Source organism: Coenobita brevimanus, chromosome 71 (genome assembly GCF_032717465.1).
Source record: "Coenobita brevimanus isolate Jiangsu-jjx chromosome 71, ASM3271746v2, whole genome shotgun sequence".
In the NCBI taxonomy this organism is placed as follows: Eukaryota; Metazoa; Arthropoda; class Malacostraca; order Decapoda; family Coenobitidae; genus Coenobita; species Coenobita brevimanus.
Window position 1 is genome coordinate 40,942,585 of NC_137024.1, and position 25,594 is coordinate 40,968,178.

A 25,594-nucleotide genomic window follows, 5' to 3' on the forward strand; every position below is an offset into this window, starting at 1 on the left:
GACACTGTTAAATTAGAATATTCGCGAGGTTGATATATGCTTAATTTAGCTATCTTAAAGTATTGTAAAATAAACTGCCAGGTAAACTTGATATTGGAAATGCAGCGTGGATCACTGCCTCTGCTGCCGTTCAACTCTCCCTCCACGGCTTCCCACCCTCGCTTCCCGTTCATACTTGCAAAACCACTGCGGTGAAGCTCGTGTATATTCAGGGAAGAAGAAGCTGAACGAAGGAGACGACTGTATCGTTTGTAGCAAGCCGGATGTATTTAAGGAAATGTTAAGAAACTGAAAAGGTAATGTTTGACCGGAAAGATAATATTTTCTAGGTAAGTAGCTTAGTGATGATGTACGAAATGCTGTTATGTGCATTATTATTAATATTAGCAGGGCATGCATGGTCTTGTCTCAGTTATAAAGTGAAGCCGGGTGGACATCGATCTCCCGGTCGCCATCTTGGATATTACCCAGAATCCCTCTCCCCCTTCTCGCTTCTTCCAAATATTTTTTCATTGCCATTCTTGCTATACGCAGAGGATGCTTCTTATTTCTTTTTCATCTGAATTTACTTAAGCGCGGAAACTACAGTACTTTCTTGGTTTTTAAATGATGAGAAGTGATAGGAAGTCGGCCCGCCATCACGTTTTGATTTGAAGTCTGAGGAGACAAGATGGAGGGACTGGGGAGGAGGGAGGTGGTGTCTGGGAGGGAGGAAGCGGCAGGTAAGATGGAGGGACTAGTGGGGTGGAGGGGGAAGCAAGGAGGGACAGCGGACGGGCGGGCAGGCAGGCAGGTACCCAAACCAACCGTTACATTTGACCAGTGATGGAATTCTGATTTCAAAAATTTTGGGCGCGTTGCAGTACTATCACGGTCCCGGCTGGTTAGGGCGGATAGGAGCCATGCCATTGCATTTGCTGGTGTGGGAGATGTAAATTTCAATAAACATAATTGAAAGGAAGCCTTAATTATAGTTTGACCATTACTGGCAGTGAATATGACGATTATTGGCAATGATTTGGCCAGTTCACATAATTTGTACTGTTATATTTACATTATTATTAAAGTAATTATACACAATGAATGCAAGATCAAGCAGGTTAATACACTCCGTACCGCATGAGTTTCTTGCCCCTCAGCCAGGTTTTTATTTTAACTATTTCTTTCAAATTATGTTTCTTAGTTATTTATAATAATGAGTCCCTATTTGTGGTAGGTGGTGGCGACCATCATCCACTCACTTGTTGTAGTGTTGCCTACTTCATCTTTCACCTTTATCATTCTTTTTCTGTGTCTGCCCTCCTGTCTTCCTATTTTTCCCATCTTTCACTTTTTATTACTCTTCTCTCCTTTTCAGGTTACATTGACAAGCCCAGTGGTTTCCTGTAAGCCAGCAAACCATTTACAATCATACGTGTTAACAAGTGGGTTGGGGGAGGATTCATGCCCCTCCAAAAAAAACTAACTGAAACGGCCACCTCTTGCGGGATTATGGCGTCTGACTATAGAGAAAATTCCAATAATGATAAATTACTTCCAGTAGTTTCATTGGTACCAGGTACAAGTATGTCGTAATCAGTAGTGCTGTTATTTTTAGCATTTGGCATTATTTTATTCCTTTTTTGTATATACATAAGATATTCAGTTTATATACGCTATTTGCCATAGGTTGTGAAGGCTTCCCATTAATGGGGGACGCATTCTCTCTCTCTCTCTCTCTCTCTCTCTCTCTCTCTCTCTCTCTCTCTCTCTCTCTCTCTCTCTCTCTCTCTCTCTTTCGGTGGGGGGGGGAGTAGTAGGATTCAATAATTTATGTTATTATATATTGGAAGACACATGTAGGTCTCCCGATAAGTCATCTAAATCGGTGCGGAGATAGGATAGGTAGAGCCAGAAACAGTAAAAATTATGGAACAACAATGACAATGTGTTCGTTTCATTTGTGGGCCGTGTTGGATTGAAGAGACTGATTCAGAAGTGCATCTCTTCCATTGGTAAACTATCCACCTCGATATACCTAGGCTTTTTCTCCTAAACGGGGGTGTCCGAGACAGGCCGATACACTCACCAAATTACTCATCTACACACAGTTATTATAAGCCTGAAATTTGTACAGATATGCCTAGAACAGGTTTGATCAGAGTTGTAACACCTTCACTAGGATGCCTTTTAATCACACAACCACCAGGTGATTATATTCATCGATTTTCTTTAACCAAGTAGTGAAGGATTTGATGAAGGTTACATTTAACCCCACATCTTCGAAGTTTCCCCCAAGCTGAGTAAAACCGTATGGAGAATGCAAGAATAAACTAAATATAACCACTGAATTCAAGGGGTTAACGTATCCATTCACAAACTTCTTCGCTTCGGTGTCTTTGTCGTATATATTGTTGTTGCTACGAGACATTTTGTTCAGCTTAGGAGAGTGCCCAAGTAACGAATGGATTTTTGAAGGTAAACTTGACCCCTAATTGAAAAGTATCATACGGTGAATAAATATCATGTGGAGATGGCGAGAATGTCAGAGCTGTAGTGGCTAATTTAGGAAGTGTAGCAAGATACCCTGCGCCTTTTGTGTGTGTGTGTGTGTGTGTGTGTGTGTGTTTTTACTAGTCAGTTTCTTATCTCTTATGATGTCCGTCACATGGATGTTCTTACCTCCTTCACCTCACCTCACCTTCAAATTCTTGCTTCCACTCAATCCAACACCTCATCTTGCTTTCAGTTTCTGGCCATAGTTCACTCATTTTCCTCACCTCGCCTTTAGTTTCATGTCTCTCTTCAATTCTTTACCTCTTCTTAGCTTCATTTTCTTAACTCCTCCACCTCCTCACCTGATATTAGTGTCTTTTTTTTTTTTTTTTTTTTTTCCGGTTTCCTGCTGAATCCTTTATATACGATGGTCTTTATTTTACTCTGTATTAGGTGATTTTATTCACGTTTGTTGAGTGCCTTATTCGTCAAGAATGTTTCGTAACTGATTTTTTCATCTATTTATTTTGCCTGTAAACGTTATAATCTAATTCCATGTTACAGGTGTAAACAATTTTGTTCGATACAAATACTCAGCAACAAAGTAATAGTGTAATATTAAGAAAGACAATATATAAGTAGTAGTAGTATGAAGTCTACTAAATAACATAACTGAATATTGTATAATTTTAAAAACAATGAAGCGTTAGTCTGCAGTTCCAACAAGAATACAGCTGTACAGTACGTATGCTGATTTAGAGGAAATAGCTGGTGGGTTTATACAAAGGCACTCGCCTTTGTTGCTACTCCTCGTTCATCAAAACCGAATTCTTGTATGTTGGTTTATAGTGGTACCTGTTTCCTGAGAGTGGATGAGATTGTTAGAGACGAGGCTAGTGAGGGTAGCGTGCGGTGTTGATGCCGGTAGCGTTCTGGGTGGGTGGGTGAAGGTCTGGTGCATGGTGATGACGCAACATGACTAGATCTACACTCAACAACGCGGACACGCCAACAACTACGTCACCCACCGCTTCCCTCTTTCCCTAGCGAGCATAACGCCTTTTAAAAGGTTCATCATTGACTTGTTCATTTAACCACCATTCAGGTGGCGCAGCATGTAATGAAACTGCTACTGTTCTTTGCGTGGATAACAATTTTTCTTCCTGTTACTAAATTAATAGTTAGCCAGCCAATATCTTCGTAGTTGTGGCGAAAATCTATCCGATTCCCCCGACACGTTTACAATACTAAAATTGCTTTAGTAGTAGTCGTAGTAGTTAGTAGTAGTAGCTATCGTTGTAGCCCTAGGTTCGAGTTGCCATTTTTGCTGCAGGTCACGATCTTCTTTTGAGGGGCAGGGAATTGAGGGACGTTTGCAAATTCAGAAATATACTGCAGATCACCATCTTTTGAGCGACAGGGAATTGAGGGAGTTTACAGATCCAGACAGCTGGACCACCTGGTTATATCGGTGCCAGCACATGAAGGTGCCCCTCTTTACCACCAGATTTCTGTAGTCAAAGGCTTACACGTGTATCGTTTGTCACACTGCATTTTTTCCTGTTGGTCATCTCAGTATCCGTGCTTATCTTTAGTGATAATAGCAACGTCATTTTCACTGTAATCCGCCCATGTTAATCACAGATGTAGGTTTCATCCATATATATATATATATATATATATATATATATATATATATATATATATATATATATATATATATATATATATATTTCCTTCCACTATTTTAGTAATTACTTGACAAAATCCTTATACATGACAGTAGTCATATAATGTCTCTCTCTCTCTCTCTCTCTCTCTCTCTCTCTCTCTCTCTCTCTCTCTCTCTCTCTCTCTCTCTCTCTCTCTCTCTCTCTCTCTCTCTCTCTCTCTCTCTCTCTCTCTCTCTCTCTCTCTCTCACACACACACACACACACACACACACACACACACACACACACACACACACACACACAAGTCCTATCGCCTCTCCTGCTTTGCATGAGTTTTGAAAACCAGTCATGTGATTTTACAGCAATTGACGCTGATTATATGGTCATAGATTAGTGTTATTTGCTTCGGATTCAAGAGACCAGTTTTCAAAGACCGTTCACAGAGAGGCGGGAGACCGGACTTTAGTTGACTATGATATCTTTATTAGAACAGTAGTCGCTCTGTCTGTCTCTTGGTTATTTTGTGAGGTCTTTGTAGCGGTAGGGATGGAAAAAAAAATTTTGGGAGCAGAAAGGTGGGAGATGATGATGATGATTAAGGGTCGTCCAAAATAGGTGATAGACCGGGGCCGCTGGTGCGACACAGGTGAGGTAATAGATCGTAGAGGAAGGTTTCCCGTATGGTCATTACCGTGACGCAGGCTTCTAACTTACATTGTCGCGTATACACCAAACTGACCGAATATTTTTGTGCAGAAATAAGATATACATGTTTCCAGGTAAGAGTGAATGGTAAAGAGGTAAATGATATGATATAGATTAATGGAGGATTGTGCTAACCACTACATTACGAGAACTCTAAAGTGAATAAAATATCTCGAGCAGCAGTAAAAGAAACGTACTGACGATGTTAGGATGAACAGAGGAAGATTACAGAGGTGTTCAAATGGTGCAAGATGCTTATCACAGCCACACTCGGTTGCCTTCGTATTTCAGTATTGATAATGTAATTCCATCGAAGTGCAGAAATTCCGTTCTATTACAAATTTCCTTGCTTACATATCATGACTTAAGTTTGTGTGTGTGTGGAGGGGGGAGGGGACAGTTTTCTACCCCAAACTACGTTTTAAACTGTTACTGAGTGTACAACATCTTGGTATGGATGGTTCATTGATCGCAGGTTTACCTTGATGGGCGCTTCTTTCATTTAAAAACAATTATAGGACTACGGTCTCGGCCATGGGGCCTTTCAGTGACTATAATGTATGAGCTAGTCTCTTAGCTCTTTTGGAAACAAGTTTCTACCGTAGGTATAATAAACTGCTTCCATGTGAGTGGTGTGCTTTGCATTATTGCCGTTAGGCATATATTTGGGTCAAAGATAATATTTTCTCGTTAACTTCCCGGGAAGTAGTTCGCATACAGTAGCCTCTGTTGTTTGTAATTAAAAAAGTTAAATTATGCAGAAGCTTCACTTCGTGAAAAGTCTCTCGGCTCTTTCGGGAACAAGTTCCTACCGCAGGTATAATAAACTGCTTCCATGTGAGCGGTGTGTGTAATGCTAGGTGTTTTAGGTCCGGCTTCCCGTCCCGTAAACACCTAGTGTGTAGCGGGGCTCTCTTTCTAGACCGGAGTTTAGACAAATAGGAGAGAGGTAGGACACAAAAACTCAAGGCAACAACCTTACATGTGTATTACTAAGTTGGACAGGGGAACGAGTAAATGTCACTGATACAGATACACTGGACAGTTATAACTCTTACGTCTACTGTAGATATAGGTTATCAGTATCTCGCAGGATACTGCTCGGATCACAGTGAATAGCACTTGAGGCAGAGTATTATTAATTATGGGAAGTCCGGGTTTTCTATATTTGTAGAGTCGCTAATATTGTTCCTTGCTGGTATGTGTTTCTTTGGCACTGGAGTCTGGATATGGTTTTAGTATCAGGAGGTATTTTCCGGTGGTAGCGTATTCACTCTGATAGACCCGACTCTCACTGGGTGGGCGTATTTGTGGCTACACTGTCACTGTTACTCACTCCACCACTTTGGTATTATCACCGACTTCCATTAGAGGGTTAGTTCACTGTTCTGCCTCTATATTACTAGGTTACAGACACTATACTGTCACTGTCACTGTCACTCCTTTCGGGTCCGGGTGTCGTGGCGGTCAGGTACAAGGGCGGTGGAGGTGTCACAGCTCCGCTACTGACGGGGCTGGGTTCCGTCGGGGGCCTCTACATCCAGAGGCCATGGGATCACAGGCAGGGGCGTCCGTTCTCGTCCAGGGCTGTGGGTGGCAAAGGGTCCCGTACTCTCGGGGCTGGGGGCGGGAGTATGGCCCTCAGGGCTGGGGCCGAAAAACTGCCTGAACCTTTTGTTCAGTCTCCTGACGGAGGACGAAGATCTCCAGCGTCGAAGTGTGGGAAGTTCCCGCCCGGGAGGCCTGGGGGCGGTCTGGGGTTCCCAAGGGCTGTGGTCCCCAGGGCTTGGTGATGCCATCAGGAAGGGGCTGTGGCACTGGTCTGTGTCAGGGTCCGTCAAGTGGGTCTCCTCCAGATCTGGTTGTTGGGAGCAGAGGCCGGGGGAGACCAAGGGGCCTCTCCAGTACTCCTCTAGGCTCAAGACTCCCTCTGGGTCGTGGGTCGGGGAACAGGCGTCAGCTTCAGACGGAGGAGTGGCTACAGGCCGTCTCCTGCCGTAGGGCCCGGCTAATGGCTGTGGCCTTCTGGGGGCGTGGCTACCAGCCGTCGCCAAGGCCCGGCTACTGGCCGTGGCCTGGGGGAGTGAGCGGCTACCAGCAGACCCAAAGGCACCTTCGGAGTGGCTACAGGCCGTCTCCTGACAAAGGTGGGAGCGGCCACAGGCCTTCTCCTGGTTCCCCTCAGAGTGGCTACAGGCCATCTCCTTCTGGAGGGTTGAGCGGCTACAGGCCGTCTCAAGAAGAGCACCTTCGGAGCGGCTACAGGCTGTGTCCTGATGAAGGTGGGAGTGGCTACAGGCCATCTCCTGATTGCCCTCAGAGCGGCTACAGGCCGTCTCCTTATAACCCTCTGGGCGGCTACAGACCGTCTCCTTCAGGAGGGGTGAGCGGCTACAGGCCGTCTCAGGGAAGACACCTGAGCGGCTACAGGCCGTCTCCTGACAAAGGCGGGAGCGGCTAAAGGCCGTCTCCTTATTGCCCTCAGAGTGGCTACAGGCCGTCTCCTTCAGGAGGGTTGAGCGGCTACAGGCCGCCTCAGGGGTGCTGGCAGGAGCTGGAGAAACAGCTCCACCCTGAAGCTGGTTGGGGAAGGCTCGCCCGGAAGGTAGTCTAGTATTCCTGCTATGGTGGCGGCGAGCGAGTTCGGGTCATAGGGGCGCGCGGCCCGAGCAGGCTTATGCCGTTGTCGCTTCTAGTCCCGCCGCACTGTCGTTGCTCCTCTGTTGGCTCCGTGTGGGGGTGTCTGGGCGCCTCCAGGGGCATTATACAGCATTTTAGTGTGCATAGCAATATTGCCGTTAGGCATATATATGCGTCAGATAATATATTCTCGTTAACTTCCCGGAAAGCGAGTTCGCATACAGTAGCCTCTGTTGTTAGTAATTAAAAAAGTTACGTTATGCAGAAGCCTCACTGCGTGGAAAGCTTTATTTTCGTTAGAGGCCTTTTATTTTTACTGTTTTTCCCTCGTCCAGTTCCATTTTCACATCTGACACTACTCTGCTTCCAACCTTATCAGTTAAATGTACCCTTAATATTTGGCTCTGTGGCAAGGTCATCCACACTACCTCACTAGCCTTCCCCCTCTTCGATAATGGCTTAGATTCCTTTTGCTTTTTAATCTCTTCACAATGATTGTGTCTTCTTATTACTCCTCGATACCTTCAGTACGTTGGCGAAACTCTTGGCAGTGAAGGTGTATAGAGTTATCTCCTTTAGGTTGCTGTACTCCACTGATAGGAATCAGTGCTGAATATAATCAAGTGGTAGCAAGGAAGAAGAAGAAAAAACGTCCTTGGCCAGTTGTCACTTGCAGTGTGAGGCATGAAATTAAGTGTGAGATATTTGAGAAGCACATTCAATACGCAGGCGCGTGTATAGGCCTATGTATATTTGGTACAGCCAGACGATTTTATTCAGTTTACGAGAGGTATGCTATAGTAGTAATAAAAATGGCTAATGAATGCTGCATCTAATCCTCCTGTCCAAAAAGTCTCATGAACTGAATAAAGTCTGGAGATGGCAAGAATGAAGAGATATCGTAGTGAAGGGCTGATCGGGATAATAGACAGTGACGTTGGAGTAACAGAAGGTAAAGGAAAGCAATGGTTGAGCAAATGGAAATAAAGTGATGAACCCAGGATGTAAAATTCCCAACCGTTGTAATCGATTTAGGCATTTTCTCTTCCAGGAAGGTCCAGTTAGGTTTTTAAAATATTTTAGGGATTTGGTAAGTTAGGTTGGCTTAGTTTAACCTTAGGTGAGTTTAGTGTTAAGGTTTATTAGTTTATTAAGGTTTGGTAATATCTGTTATGGTTAGTTTAGTGTTAGGTTTAGTTTAGTCTGATCTATTGTTAGTCTTATGGTTTAGTCTAGTTTTCAAGGGTTAGGTGAGGTTGGGTTGATGTTGTTATTAAAAAATCAGAACGATCCTGTTAAGAGAAAACTTGTGTAGCTGTGTTGAAATGGCTTTCAGTGCGGAAATACATGGGCCCAGGGTGTTACGAAAGGATTAGACCAGAGGAAAGCTGCTGAGAACAAAGGAACTTTGACCGTGTAGTGGATAAGGGAAGCCCAGGAATAAAATTAACCCCTTCCACACAACTATGTATTTTCTGTAGTAATCTCGCTGTCATGAAGGAGGTTGTTCAGTTGTTGGTGCAGTTTGAGTAGTGTTAGCAGTTGACAAACCGACTGATGAATGGGACTCATCAGTGAAGGTCGTGGCAGACAGTCGTGGCGAAGGGCAAGTAAGGTTGGGGACAAAGGTTCGCGTTATATTTCACCTTCCCATTACCTGCTACGTAATATTTCTAAGCCGAGAGTCTACTTTGTTTTCTGCCCGTAGCTGATCCCCAGTATGGTGAGTATCAGGGAGGGAGGTGATTAACTTGCCAAGTGTGAAATAGACGTAATGGAAAAGTAAAATTTTTGCCCCTGACTGTACACAAAGTGCTGTGGTAGTACGTGGAACGGTAGGTAAAGGTGAAGGATTCTTTTACTGCAGGATTACATAGAAAACAGTATGTGTCGGTCTGATCAAGGCATGAATGAGTATGCCTGCATTTTTTGGCGAAAATTGAGTGTACGAGTATAGTGTAATGGAAGGTCTTTTTATAGTGTGACGAAGATTGTGCAGTGTAGTGCGTTGTTGAGTGAATTGTGGTTTTTTCCATAGTGCAGCCAGTTAAGTATTCTATGGTTTGTCCTTAGTATAATGTTGTGTGGTGTAATCTTCTGGAGTGTAATTGTCCTTGGTGTAGTGTAGTGAGTAAAGTGACCTCGGGAGCGTACAGTCACCTGGGCGGCAGCTGAGCGTGCAGGTTGCTGCGGCTGCTGGTGTGGTAATGATAGCCAACCCTTCTTAAGCGGCGTAAGAAACTACTCTACAGAAGACCTATGTACTTAATAGGTAGTCCCTTTATAGCACTGTGCTTACACCGCGAAAACTTAAGAGGTCTGTTTATCAGACCGAGATATTCAGTTTCATTTTCTTTCGGCATTTCCTGTATTTTTTTCCCTAGCCAGTCTTAGACTTCGAACAGGAAAGGTTACGTAAGGTCCTTTTTTGCCGCGTCTAACCAGAGGACTCTTGAAGGTTGGGTAATATACAGTAGTTTACTGGCAGCAAGAATGAACTAATCATATCATAGTGAAGATTAATATATACCCTGTGTATCATAGTATGCCTTGACATCAAACCATTCCACCCTGTAAGCGGCTGTGAAGAGCCACTAACCACTACCTGATGCATAACAGTCTTCACTGCCTTGCATCACATCATTTCACATGTTGCCACATCGAAAATAATGCCCGTACCGGATTGATAGTGCCAATGATTTTTTTTTTTTTTTTTTTTTTTTTTTTGGGGGGGGGGTTCTAACCCTTGGTTCTTTCATTCTTGCCTAAAAAATGGTGAGTCATCCTTCAGCCATGTTTTCCCCTTTTTCTTTCAAAATTATTTATATATAGCTTTGAAACGTCCGCCCTTTCCGTGATTGTTGGAGAATTATCAGCATTGTTAAAATATGTATGAAATACCCAACCCAAGGGGAGACCACAGAGAGGCTCGAAGATGGGAAGACGAAATACACATCCCAGGGAGTGACCACAGGAAGGCGCGTAAAGGGCCTAAGTTAGATGAGCCTACGTCCCCTGCCACCATGCGCCCCTCTTCCCCTCAACGGAGCCAGCAGGAAGTACACCACCCCACCACACAACTCTCCAGCTGGACCAACACTCGCCAGGATCGGGGTGGGATTTGTGCTCTCACATTCCCCAGTAGGACCGTGGCAATGTCCACCATACTTGCCGGGGAGGGAACGTCCACTGTACTTCTCTCACCTACAGACCCAAGGAGGACCGCAACGATGCCCATCATGCTTGTCAGGGAGGGAACATCCACCATACTTCCCACACCTGCAGGTCCTGCTGGGAGCAGGACTGCGGCAACGCCCACTGTGCTTGCCGGGGAGGGACGTCCACCATACTTCCCTCACCTGCCGTCCCAGGGCAAAGCAGAACCATGGCAATGCCCACCATGCCCGTCGGGGAGGGAATGTCCACCGTACTTCCCTCGTCTGCAGCCCACCACCGGGAGCAGGACTGTGGCAACACCCACCATGCTTGCCAGGACAAAGCAGAACCACGACGGCGCCCATCTTGCCCATTAGGGTGGGGAACGACCACCATACTTCCCTCACCTACTGTCCCAGGGACTAGTGGAACCGCAGCGGCGCCCACCGTGCCCATCGGGGAGGGAACGTCCACCGTACTTCCCTGTCCACTACCCCTGCAGCTCCCTTCGAGGATAGCATCCCTTGCTTGCCTCACTCCTCCAGAGGCAGAGTGGGACGCCCCTCTCCCTACCCCAACACCCCTAGGGGCGGAGCTTGCTCCCCAGCAGAGTCCCTGTTGGAGAGTGTCTGGAGCGGCCCCATCGTGAGCCTGAGAGTAAGCTTGCTATAGCCGACGCCCTGATGTCGCCAGCCGCTGCCAGACTCCACGAGGACGAGATGCCGCAGGCAGCCCCTGATGGCCTCTCAACACTGGCGAGACCGCAGCCCCCAGCCTCTGAAGGACGCTCCTAGAACTCCAGGCTGGGACCTACCCAGACCCACCAGCGAGCCGTCCTCCTCCTCCAAGGGCAAGCGAAGAGCTGCGCGCCTGCTTGCCCTATTCGGCCCCAATCCCGAGGGCTGCCACACGCACCAAGGCCCCACCAGAGAGGAGCCTCCCTCGATGCCACCCCTCAGCCCACACTGGACGACCCATCACACAACCAGGGGTCTGCGTCTCTTACGAGAGCGCATACCTGACGGAACGCCCCCCCACACCTGGGCAGCACCTGCAACTACCTGGTCTCCTGTAGTCCAACTCCTATTCTTATATATTAATACTGTGTTTGTTCGATGTCATTTGTACTGTGTCCTGCACTTGTATGTTTTTGTGGTTAGCCTGTGTGTGAGCCCTGTTCCTTTGGTTGTATGCTCTAGACCCGGTCCTGAAAAGAACCCAAGTCAGTTACTCATGCTCAGTGGGCAAGGAGTTGAACTCTGAGTATGCAGCATAACAATATAGGTGGATGTTTTCCACTTTACCCCTTCACAACGATAGCGAGTTTTCTTGTATGGCTCCTACGAGACGATTTTATTCAGAGTAAGGATGACATCACATGACTGAAAGGGATAGATAATAAACTGTCAACAGTAACTTACCACATTGATGGCAGTTTCTTTTGATGCATGCATGTAACAGGATAGTATGTGGAGATTATGATAAGGGACCTTTTAGAAATTGTATGTTTCCAAGAAAGCTGTGCCATAATAGTTTACTGTTATTAGAAATAGTTCCATATAGTTTTTGTATTTTTCACTGATTATCACAGTCTAGGTTTCGAAGTACTGTGTGGTTTATGGTGACATCTGTTTGAGTAACTTAAACAAGGTGTAAACAAGCGGCTCCCATTCACAGCCAATCTTGAGAATGTGAGTGAATACTTCTACATCTTTGCTGTCCTTATCACATTCTAGTTAGTTCCACTTACTCTTCTAGTAGTGCAGTTACTCTTCTAGGAGCTGCCTAGCATGGGCCAACTGGCCTACTGCAGTTATCCTCTCTTCTTATGTTCAGTGAAGTTTGTCACTGGCGTTTCGTGGGTAAGGTTCTGGTGCATGTCTTACAACTCATGACTAGATCCATACTCATCTACCGACAGTGGACAAAGCTGCAGCAGTTACTTGCGTAAAAAGATTTTAGTGGCATTTATTTTATTTTTTTTTTTTATTTTTTTTTTTCTTTTCAACTCCTTGTCCCCCTTTTTCGATAAGGGCTAAGTCGTTGTCCCTGGTTAGAGGGCTTTGGTTTTGAAGCGTGTAGCACATTATGACCGGATGCCCTTCCTGACGTTTACCAATGACCCTTGGGTGGACTCGAACCTCTGACCCTTCAGTCAGAGCGCTCGAACCCACTGAGCAGGGGGGGGGGGGAGCAGAATCATGGTTCCACTTACATTGCAGGTGTAGGTTTGATTTCATTCATTTGCACAAGTTGATCATGCATGCCTACATTATCACATTTTACTCTGAATTGTTAGCAGTGATAGTGTACATCATTATTAACCTGTGGGATTTCGCTATGATGGTAAGCTTATGTTGTCCGCTAATGTTTGTAGTAAGTACGGCTTTGATAACTGTAATGGAACTACCACTCAAAATGTTAGAGGTAAATTTAGATCTGTGACCACATATCCAACAATGCTGCCCACTTCGAAGGAGCTTTCCGGTACAATAAATTTATCATTCTTACGGTAATTCACTTTGTGTATGTATATAGATAGATAGAGATAGATATCAGTAGATGCTCGATTTAACAAACTAATTCAACCAATCCCTATTCCATAATCTCAAGTATTCTGCTGAATCGAGTTCTGTAACCAAGGCTCAATATAAAGGAAAATTTCCTGTGTTTCAAGTTACAGTAAAACCTCGATATAACGGACTTCAGTAGACCGGAATTCGCTTTTATTGGAATTGAAGAGGTACCGGACTAAATTCCTATATATCGGAAAAAGTCGGATAAAGCCAGAAGCAGTCCAGACTGCCTGACCACTTCAGCTATGTTCACCACAGTAAGGCAAATAAAAGACATGTTTGTTAGTGTACAGTACAGTATTACAGTATTATATGTATTATATTATTTTATTAATGTAGTGAAGTTATAACAGTACAATACCGCAGTGATAGTCAAAACAGTTTAAAAACCATTTATGCTCTCTGGATTAATGTCTGATCTATCTGAAAAAGTTAGAGTTAGCAGGGGGAAGTCCGGATGTTGCTTTTATAGGAATTTCGCATTTTTCGGAGTGGCTTGGGCCCCAATTAGTCCATTATAGTGAGGTCTTACTGTATTTTCTGCTATATCCAACCCAAACCCAGCAGACTATGCTAAAACTCAATGCTGCACACAGCAGTCTGAACCCATAATTAATACCCCAAAAATGCATTGTTGTGTACGGAATATCTTTAATGGAATTATGCTTGATTTAACGGAAATTTTCCATTAAAGTAGCCAAAAATACTAGAAAAATAATTCCATTATCTTGGGCTTCCACTAAATCAGTGTTCATTAAATTGAGCATCTACTTTATGTAGATTACTGAACCCCAATGCATCTGAAATATGATAGACTTTTTGAAATTGCCAGTCTATTTTTTTATTTTGTCAGGCATTATAACCAACAAACAAACCTAATGCTCAGTTTGAGTGATCTTGGATGATGCTGTAAACCTTGCTTACCTTATCAGTTCACTTGATACTCATTTTAACCAGTCCTATCATAAATATCTTCCTAATACAGTACCTGACAACCTTTCTAATCAAACTACCAAACTTCACAATTGTCCAGCTTGCATCACCTTATTGTACGAGTATAACCATAAAACTATCTTGTTCACAAAATAGGTTAGGGAGGTGAAATTAGCCTTACCACTTGGATGTGCGCCCGTGTATGTTAAGTTGATTAAACTAGGAAGGTATTATGTAGTAAGAAAAATAAGTTTAGGTTAAGTAGGATCTTTGACAGGTGAAGTGGAGAGGGGTTTTGGGAACAGTTGGGTGGAGTGGTGTTTTATGGTGTGGGAGGAAGGGAGGGTACACCCTCTGATGATGGGGTTTGTGTAGGGCAGTACTGGCAGTTAAAAGGTTAATCACAAGATATCTTGGAGGAATTTAATGGAAAGGTGGTGGTGGGGGTGGTGGTGGGGGGCAGCAAATAAATGGGATGGACAGGACAAGTTGGGATGGTGGTGAAGGGGATGTCAGGATGGGGGGAAGGGGACTTGTGCAAAGATTGTCATAGAGAATTAGATGGCCTTGGCTAGATGATGGTTCATTTCATGTATCTCCAGAAAAAAGAATGACAGCATGTTCTACATGCATGATGTAGAACACTGTGTTAGGTCTTAAGAGTTGTAGGAATTCAGTAATCTGTGGTATATGTGAGCCTTAAGAAAATGCAACGAAGGTCAGATGTCTTTAATCACTGTTTCCGGTCCCTGTCACCTTTTCAGAACCTCCAGGATGGATTATGGGCTGGAATAGGTATTACAAAATTACCCCTTGACAAAGTTCTAAGTGTACATCATTTTTTTCTATCTTCTTTTAATACATGCTCATACATATACAGTAGACCTTTGCTATAATGGACTAACTGGGAGGAAGCATGATCCAATATAGCTGATTGTCAGTTATATCCGATGGTCCACCCGTGATGTGGGATTTCAAACATATGTTTAAAAATAGATTAGTACAATAGCATGTTCTGGTACTCAAAATGAAGACTAGACTCATTTTACACTAATGTGGCCCTTAACTTTGCCCCATGCAGCTTATTTTTCATCCTTTTTATAACACTTCTCCATGACAAGTACAATACAGTACTGTATTACTATTTATCTGTCTATAGCCAGATGCCATAATCCCTTAAGGGGTGGTCGTTTGTCTTTTGAGTTAATTGTTTTATGGGGAGGGGCACTAGCCCTCTGCCAATCCACTTGCTGACACATAGGGAATGTATGGGTTGGTTATATGGTTACCACCCGGCATTGTAAATGGTTTCCTGGCTTACAGGAAACCATTTGGCTTGTAACTCAATGTAAAGCCTCCAGAAAGGGAAAGCAGAGTAACAAGTGACCGGGAAGATGGGAGAAATAGGAAGAGAGAGGACAGACATAGAGTGATAAAGGTGCAGGAAGCAGTAAGCAGCACTGCATCGAGTGAGTGGATGATGGTCATCCCCACAGTATTTCTATATTCTGTTTTACAACTCGGCAATTACAGTGGAGAGGGCAGTTTTGGGCCAGGTTGGAAGGGTAGGAGACATGAATTGCAACCCATTTAATGGATGTTGTTCATAATAGCTGACAGCAGCTTGGTGGCCATTGTAGTGACTGTTAAATCCAATATCTGGTCTATCAAAGTTCCTTGAAGCAAGGGTGTGCTTATAATTTAATGTTGGCAACTGTACAGAAGGACTTGCGTTTAGCACTGCATGGCTGTTACTACTACAGTATTTGCCACACTGCTAGCCATAAGTTGATTTCACCTCGCCAGGATGTACAGAGTGATTATGTAAACTACGTACACATTCACTCTTGTGGTATTCATTACACTTTGATAATAGTAATTTTCTCACAAACCTACAGAACAAGAGATCCTATGCCCCTGAGGATGGATTGAGTAGAAAGTTCCTTAAAGCAAGGGTGTGCTTATAATTTAATGTTGGTGCTTGTACAGAAGGACTTGCTTTTAGCACAGCATGGCTGCTAGTACTACAGTATTTGCCACACTGCTAGCCATAAGTTGATTTCACCTCGCCAGGATGTACAGTGTGATTATGTAAACTACGTACACACTCACTGTGTGGTATTCATTACACTTTGGTAATAGTAATTTTCCCACAAACCTACAGAACAAGAGATCCTATGCCCCTGAGGATGGATCGAGTAGGAAACGGCATGTTGGACCAGCTCGTTCCATCTCTGCTCAGTTCTCCCCAGCCACCCTTTCTGCAAGTGTAGCTATGCCCTCACAGATGTATTCCAGCAGGACCAACTCTGGAAGAGTGGTAGCTACCTTTGGAGATGTGAATAAGGCCACTTGGACTGCCAGTTCAAAGCTTATCCCTGAGGCAAGTGAATTTTGTTGGGATAGTCATTACCAGTTTGCTTTTATATAAGGGCTCATGTAATATGGAATACTGTCTTGTTTTGTCGGTGGAATTGATGGTGAATGGCTTTGCATTTGTCAGTTTCCTACTTAGTAATTACTGTAGTGTAGGAGTAAGTGTAGTGTCATGAGGGAGGTATTGTTATGACTTACATTGCCCTGTAGCAGAACTTTTGCCTGAAAGAATTCCTTTATTCCCTGAACCACTTCTCTTTGGAACTCTTTCCCTGATTAGTTTCCTCTAAACTTCATATTACAGTGGTTCAGATCCAATTGCTATAGATATTCAACGAATTGAGGACATTTTAATCGGGTGCATGGTTTTTTTTTCACTTCCTCTATTCTAATCTGGTGCATGGAACTTTTATTTTCCTTCCCTTATTCATCTTCTGTAAAAAAAAAAAAAAAAAATCGTGAAAATTTTTGAGAAAGTTAAAAGGAGCTTGTCAGTTTGGTGGAATGTTGTGGATATCTGTGAGCTTTGAAATTGAGTAACTCCAGTCTGTCTGACTGAGCAGCCCATCAACCACAGGCATGCAACTGCCCCTTCAGAGCTGTCCTATGCAGTGAGCTGGTATTCCCTTGTGGCAGACATCGTCTTACCATAGCAAGGGTCGGAAAAGTGTATGGAGGCTTGGTTCCCAAATGGATGCTACATTTGTCTCCTCACCCAGTTAACAGGCATCATAGTAGGCTCCACATCACCTTGTTATATGGGTATATGGTTACCACCCAGTGTTATAAATGGTCTCCTGGGTTACAAGAAACCATTAGGCTTGTCACTTAGTTTAGAGCCACCTAAGGAGGAAAGAGTAATAAAGAGTCACAGGAAGGATGGTAGAAGTTGGAGAGAGTAGGGTAAACACAGAAAAAGAATGATAAAGGTGAAGAAAGATACATACAGCATTACATGAAGTGAGTGGATGATAGTCATGACCACGTACCACCTTGTTTTGAAAGTAAATGTGGTCAGAAGCAAAATCATTATTGTAAGAGGAATGCTGATTCTTGGTGCGATGTAATGGTACATAGAGATGGTTGAATGTTGAAGGAGTTTGAGTACCTGAGTATGGTAATATAGAAGAGAGGTAAATGTGCAGACTAAAGTACCCAGGGAAGTAGAGTAGTACAGGGAAGGAAAACAGCTGATGCTCTGAAAGCCATAATACGAAATTGAGCACTGAGTTTGGCAACCGTGAGAGGGTTGCATGGAGTTTGTGGCCAAGTTAACATGAGTGCAAGACTTCTGTGTGGCATGAAAATTAAAAGCCATGAGTGCAAGGAGTTTAAATACAGTTCCTAAGGAATGCATGTGGAGTGCAGAAAGTGGATAAGAAATAATGCAGTTCATGAATGATGCAGAATAATGAGGTCAGTAGACACTATAATTGGAGTGTGTGCTTAATGGTAGGCCATAGGCCATATGGAGAGAGTGAGTGTAAACAGTGCTGCAAAGCATGTATCTGAACTACAGTAGTTTAAAGGTGGCAAAGAGGCATGTTAGCCCAAGATGGTGATGGACTGTTGTTGCAACCCCATGCTTATCTGAACGTGAACTTTGTGTATTAAGTTGGAGCTGCAGTCTGCGGTCCATCCCCTCTGAAGAGGAGAGGAAAGTAGTTGAGGGATGTTTTCATAACCAGGCAGCAGAGCCACTTGGCTTTGTCAGTGCCACCATGGGAGGAGCTCTCACCAGCACCATGATTGATTGTATATGGTAGTCCAAATGCATTTATAAGAGGAAGCAAAGGAAGAAGGTTGATGAAACTAGGGAACTAACAGGGGATGGAGGTGGTTGGAAGAATTTTGTACAGAAAACTGTAAGACTGCTAAGGCACCAGTTTTTATTACTATCACCCACTCATTTTGTGTAGTGTTATCTACTTCTTCCTTCACCATTATTATTCATTTTCTCTCTGCCCTTCCATCTTCAAATTTCCCCCATCTGTCCTTGTTATGCTTTGTTGCTCTTCATTCCACTTCAGACAGCTCTGCACTGAACAGCAAGCCTAATGATTTTCTTTTTGCAAAGAAATCCATTTACAACATGGGATGGTAACCATATACTGTACAGTACTGTAATCAATAACGAGATGATGTGGAGCCTGCTACAGTACTCTTTAACTGGGTGGAGATGCAAATGCAGCACGCATCCAGAAACCAAACCTTCATGTTCTTCCCAGCACCTTGCTGTGGCGAGGTGGTGTCCACCGCAATGGAACATCAGTTAACTGGGTGGGATGGCCCCTCCCCCCTCAGGATGGTTGCTTGCCTGCAGTTGATGGGTCTGCTCAATCAGACAGACTGGCAGTATTCAACAACAACAACCCAGTTAGTGATAGCTGTTTAACTGTGGGTGACAGGTAATGTGAAGCACCACTTATAAGGTGAATTCGGGATTCCACGAGTTTGAATGGTGAGTGAATGTGTGTGTGGCATGTTTGAGCACATTAATCAATCCTCCCATGATCAGGTTTTTTCTTGCTCTCTGAACCCCACCTAACCCCATCCTCCAATAGGAAAGGGAGATAGGGATGATGTAAAATTACTGACATGATAAATATAGAGTATTGTAGTATGAGGGTTCCTTAAAAGGAAGGATGATTCTAATGTTATTTTGACTTAATTTTGATAACTAGTAATTAAGTAAGAATTTCCAGTAACTTACCGTCAGTAACTGTATGCTATGCAGTGTGACTATGGAATCCATTATATTATTCAGTGGTAAGTTTGAGTTCACCAGACACTTATGCTGTCTGCCCTGACTGATATTTGTCCCAGGAGCTCCAACCCTCATCTTAATGTGGCTTCGGTGATTGCAGGTGAGCTGCCTGGCTATGGGTGGAGACGTTCCACTGACAGAGGCGTATAAACACATGTTTGAAAGAGTGCGTGATGTTGGTGAAGCATTGGATGATGTCATCACTGACCTTGCTGACCAGATGACAAACCTCTTGGGTCCTGATGAACCGGCACACCTCAGGATGGCCTCCCATGTGAGTTCATTGTTAATGCTACAAAAGTACTGTAATTGTAAGCTTTTATTAGTCATGTATACTGTCAGTCAAATTTATTTTCAAAGTGCTTGATAATAAACAGTGCTGGACACAGTACTCAGACAGTTTACTCATTTAAAAAGTGCGTTATTCTGCTGAAAATTTATGTAAAGTAAAAGTAGAAAGCAGTATATTTAACTCAAAGTGTAAAAAGTAAGACAGTAACATGTACTGGAAGTACAGAGTAAGTTTCCAGAATTCATTGTTTCATTAATAAAAAGTTACCTTTTAGAATGCAATAATTTTTTTTTTTTTTTTTTTTTTTTTTTTTTTTTAACAAATAATGCATAATTCTTCTGCCTCTAATTAAGGTGGATTATAAAATGATACAGATGCATCCTTGACAACATCTAGCATTATCACAACCCATTTGAATATACAGTATTATAATAATTGCTCATCATTGGATTGTAAATAACAACATGTACTGTAAGTAGTTATGGTGTGGCAATGTAAATAATATAATAAATAAATAGGTGAGTGTGTGAAGAATGATAAAGGAAAGGTAGTGGAAGAGAGTGTGGATATTACAGATGCCTGGAGAGAATGTTATAACTGGTTGCTGAATGAGGGGTTTGACTGGAGTCATCAGATCCAGTTTTTGGCTCCTGGCCTTTGATTGATGCTGTTGCTGTGATCAGGGCAATAGGCAGGTTGCAGTTGGGGAAGGCGACAGCTGTGTCTGGGTTGACTGCTGAAATGCTGAAGGCCTCAGCAGAAATAGGAGTGGGTTTGTTACTGATTTGATAACTACAGTTACATTAGTGTGTTGTCCCAGATGATTGGCTGAAGAGTATGACTGTAGATGTGTACAAGGGGAAGGGTGATGCTCTGGAAAGAGGAAATTATAGAGGCATAAAGCTTTTGGACCAGATATTGAAGGTAATGGAGAGAGCCCCAGACATATGATTAAGGAATGAGTGAATATTGAAAGATGCAGTTTGGCCAGGCAGGGGAACCAGTGATGCCATATTCAGTGTCTGACAGCTTCAGGAAAAATATATAGGAAAGAGAAGGGGGCAGCACTTCCTTTTTGTTGATTTGGAGAAGGTCTTTGACAGTCCCTAGGGAGGTGGTGACATGGACAAGAGAAAGCTTGGGATTGAAAAGTGGCTGGGTAGAGTGGTTATGGCTATGTATGTGGGTGCTCGCACCCAGGTGAGAGTGAATGGAGATTTGAGTAATGAGTTTTCCTTGAATATTGGCATGCATCAGGGATCAATCATGAGCCCCACATTGTTTGTCATGATGCTTGAATCTTCATGTGACTTCAAAGGTGGACTCTTGGGGGAGATGATGTATGCTGATGAAATGGTGTTGACTGCAGAAAATGAAAGTGAGGCTGAGAAAAGATTCAGGAAATGGAGAGATGCAATGGGGCACCTGGTTTAAGAGTAAATCCGGATAAAACAAAATGGATGATACCTAGGGCTGGTGGCCGTGCTGTCAAAGCAGAGAGAGAGCGGTCATGTGCAGTTTGCCACAAAGGTGTGGGGAGTACAATAGCTCCATCTTGTTGAGTATTTGTGATAAGTGGGTGCATATAAGTTGTAGTGGTATTATTAGAGGAAGACTGTAAGATAATGCTGATTTTGTGTGTGCAGTGTGTCTGGGAGTGCATGTAGAGAATGCCAGACATGAAAAGATTAATCTTGCTGATGAATCTGTTGGGTGTGGAAGAGTTTTGTCATTTGGGGGACATGTTGTATGCTGGAGGTGGGACTGTGGCTAGGGTAAGGAGCAGTTGGAGGAAGTTGAGGGAGCTGTTGCCTTTCCTGACATTGAGAGGGCTCTCCCTCTGTGCTAAGAGATCTTTGTATGTGGCAAGTGTTAGGAGTGTAATGCTATATGGTAGTGAGACCTGGGCAGTAAAGGAAGGGGATGAAATGCCCATAATTGGATGGATGTGTAGTGTGTCCTTGAATGTGATTCCTGGGAAGGCAAGGTTTACAATTGAACAGTTGAAGCAGAAGGCTGGGACTTGAGTATATTGGTGTTGTAATGAGGTGTAGATTGAGATGGTTTGGGCATGTGGAGATGGGGTGAGGAAGGTGAGAAGTGTTAAGTGTCTGGGTAGGGTTGTGAGAGGCAGACTGAAAAAGACCTGGGACTAGGTCATAGTGTGACCTCAGGGATAAGAGACTGAATAGGGAGGTTGCCACAGATCGAGCAGTATGGAGAGTTGCCATTAGGTGATCAAGGTCGATACATGCAAGCATGGTAGAGCCTTTATAAATAATACGATACGAATATTGAGACTGAAATGAGTCCTCATTTAATCAGCAACATACTATCCTCCTAGCTGCTGCCCATTATATGTGGTCTAACATCTGCTTCTTGTATTTTTCACATTTCATGCATTCTTTCATTTCAATTTTTGTTTCCAAGCATAATGATTATAAGTGAATATTGGGCAAGTAATTCAGTTCTTCATTCATACCCTCTTGAAAGCTGTCATTATCCTTTTACTTAGTTAACACAAATGATCAGTTATCCTGATACAGTATATGCATGTGTTAATCATCATCATCATCATCATGCAATCCTACATTGACCCATGAGGAGCATAGGAGCCTGGGGCTAGGCAAGTTGGCCCTGACATTTAACCCCTAAAGTACTAATAGGATCGATCGATCCTTTTTCAGAATTTGGCTTGATGCCTGATAGGATTGATAGAGGAGCTGTTGTAAAAAACTGCTGACACTAGGCTTTGACCCGATTGTGATGTATATCAATGCAAACCAATAAGAACTAAGTCCTGAGTAGGGAGGGGGGAGGATCTGGGCCCCTACCCATAGTGGAGGAGGAGTGATTCCCCCACCACACACTCACCACCTTCCTCTACCTCAATACCTTTGTTCCCTCTCCCCCTCCCTCGACTGTGACTGGACTTACAGCTCCTCCTACCAACTCTATAATGCTGATTTTTCCATGCCACACTCCTCCCCACCATCCTTCCTCATTCTCTCCCCTTCACCCTTTCATACTCTCCCCACCTTCAGCTACTTCCTTGCTGTGGCTACGTAGTAAACATTTGACATATGAGAATGATATATACATTTCATAGTGTGTAAAATCAAGAGCTTTCATTCTATAATACCAAAATTAATGTTGGTGCAATTTTTTTTTTTCTCTCTCTCTCCCTATATGCAAGGGTTGCCAGTGTCAGTTTTTGACGATCTTTGACAGTCTATAGCTTGGTAACCAGTTGGTCTAGAATGCTCTGGTTTGCAGCATAAGGTTTGTAAATTCAGGCTCTAAACTTTAGGCTTAACACTTTTTACTTCTGTCTGAGTAAAAAAATTGGCTTCATATACAGATTTTCACACGGGTATGGGCGATCGAATTGCGTATCTTAGGGGTTAAGATGAGAGCGACTAGCCTCACTCATCCCTGAGTGGCATTACGTGAGCAATAAACCCCAACCATCCCTTGGATATAAACCTTCACTGGCTCAGTCCGATTGGAGTGCCGTAATTACCCACTAAACCACCGGGTGCCAACATTTGGTTATTTGGTTACCACCCAGCATAGTAAATGGTTTCCTGGAGTACAGGAAACCATTTGGCATGTCACTCATTGTAGAGTCACCCACAGGCAGAAGGAGGAGGAAAGAATGAAGGAAAGAAATACAGAAGAATGTAAAGTCATCCGTAGGCAGAAGGACGAGGAAAGAATGAAGGTGTGTTAATACATTATCATAAAAGAAAGGATACATGGAATGCACATAGCTGGTACCTGCATTATTGTTCACTCGATCTTTTGATTACACTCCTGTTCAGTGTTGTATTATTTGTAAATAATATGTGATATGCAGTGCACCTCTTCATGTGTTGTTTTGGCAATCCTAGATGGGAACTGAGCGCCTGTGTCCTTGACCCACATGTGGTTGCATCCTTGACCATGTTAGACCTAGCTAATGAACCCCATGCCATTACTGATGCAATTCACCTTATATTTTTCTTTACCTAATTTTGGTTGATAAAATTTTAACATACATATGAAGTGTGAATGAAACTTATATTGGTTCCTAATGCTAATTTTAATTGGAAAAAAAAAATGTGCAAAATTTCAACATCCATACCTTTCACTTTGGAAAAACAAAAAATCTCCCCCCCCCCCTCTCTCTCTCTCTCTCTAAGCAGAGGAACATAACTTCTTAGTCATTGGTTGTTGGGTCAGGCTGCACATCTTTCGGTTTCTTTATTGTCATTTTCCACTCTTAGAGTGCATGCCTTTAAACTGAGGTTCGCCAGGATGTTAAAAATGTTACATTGTGACTGCATTGTTCAGAAATGTAACAAAGTAAAAGTTCTATTTATGAGAAAAATGTACTTAAGTAATAGTATATCAGAATTTAAAATAATTCTTCAAAAGTACCCCACTTTTCATTGTTACTTTAGGTAAATAATGAAGTAATACTACTTTGCCTCTGGCCACCTCTGGTAAGTGCTTGTTTATTGAAATTGGAAGATTCTTGTCTTGTCTGAGATTTACTGTTATTCTGTCCATCATAGGAAACTGTGTCTGCAGTTGGACGTATATGCTGTGACAGTGTGGGCCATCTAAATGCAGCCTCAGTGTTACTGGAAGGTTCACGTAAAGCAGCTGCGGGTGATGCTGTACCTCTTGACCTTTCCAGCCTTAAACAGTTCTCACTATTTCCAGGACAGGTACAGCATTGCACAGTTTGTAATGAATACTTGCTTATTCCTATCAGTTATTAATCTAGTGGTAATCTTGTACAAAATTAACTTTAATGCTGAGAAGCAAAACTATTGACATTAATTTAAACTGTTCTAGATTGTAGGCATCAGGGGTGTGAATGCTACGGGCAACAAACTTCTGGTGCAAGAGTTAATTTCTGGGAAAATCCTGCCACCTCCTTCAGATCCAGTCAGTATCACCAGTGGTTTAGGTAAGCGTATTTACTTTTAATTTAGGGTTGAAATGATAATCTATCTATTTCAGAGAACTTATTTGCCTGGTGTATTTGGGCAACTTTTCAGTGCTTGTTTTTTTTTTTTTTTTTTTTTTTTTTTTTTTTTTTTTTTTCTCCAAATATAAAAAAGTATGGAAATCCCACACATCAAATGGTTTAAATGCTTATCCCATTCACTGTGTCAGTGTTTGTTTACATGTACAGCCTGTGTGCGGCAGTTTTCAAATATTTAGAAAATCCACCCATCATCCAAATTACATTGCCCCATGAGGAGTGTAGGAGCCCGGGGCTAGGCAGTTGGTCCCGACATTTAAGATGAAAGTGAATAGTTAGAAAAAATATTCGAAAAAAATTAATATTGTCAAAAGATAGAGAAAAAAATCCCGAGTTCAATGGTATATAACACAATATAGCAAACAAAAAAATTACCTTTGAAACAGGTCCGTGAAGTAATGAATATTCCCTGTCCAGTGATGCCACGCGAACTATGTGTTATGGTCGCACTGTGTCGTCAGTGTCAATCTTGCAATCAGATAAGGTGTAAATCAGCATCTGAACCATCACTGTCATCATCTAACAACGTATCACTGTCGTCACTACACTCATCCAGAGATTTCATCCAATACAGTACAGTAATCCCTCCACTATCTGACGTAATAGAGCCAAAGGCATGTCCGTAAGTGGTCCTGTCCTGATAGTGGGCACCAGCCTCCTGGACTGGTACTTATGGACCCTAACCAGCCTACCTTTGAAAGCCACCTAAATAACTCTTTGAAAGCCACCTAAATAACTCCCTACCGGACATGCATAGCACCTATTTAAACCTATTTAAGACCCTGTTCACACCAATAGTGGGCATAAAGCATGAAAAGGAACCAAAGAATGAGGAATTAGAAGTGACTGTACCTCAGCCAGGGTACTCATATCACGTTTGTGGCGCCTTTCTAAGGTTTTGGCAGTGGTGAAAATGCTCTTGAAGCACGTACAGTAATCCAGTGTTGTGCTGCACTTAATTC

The 25,594-nt window shown here is 43.0% G+C and overlaps 1 protein-coding gene across 1 annotated transcript in view; it reads left to right on the forward strand.

Annotated features, from left to right (window-relative positions):
- The window catches only part of PolA2 (DNA polymerase alpha subunit B), a 73,639-nt gene that overhangs the window by 31,515 nt on the left and 16,530 nt on the right, over positions 1-25,594 (forward strand). Inside the window, exons 4-7 of the mRNA XM_080277740.1 lie at positions 16,324-16,542; positions 19,403-19,576; positions 24,154-24,309; positions 24,440-24,554. Of these exons, the coding sequence (XP_080133866.1) occupies positions 16,324-16,542; positions 19,403-19,576; positions 24,154-24,309; positions 24,440-24,554 (664 nt within the window). The remainder of the gene's footprint in view (positions 1-16,323; positions 16,543-19,402; positions 19,577-24,153; positions 24,310-24,439; positions 24,555-25,594) is intronic.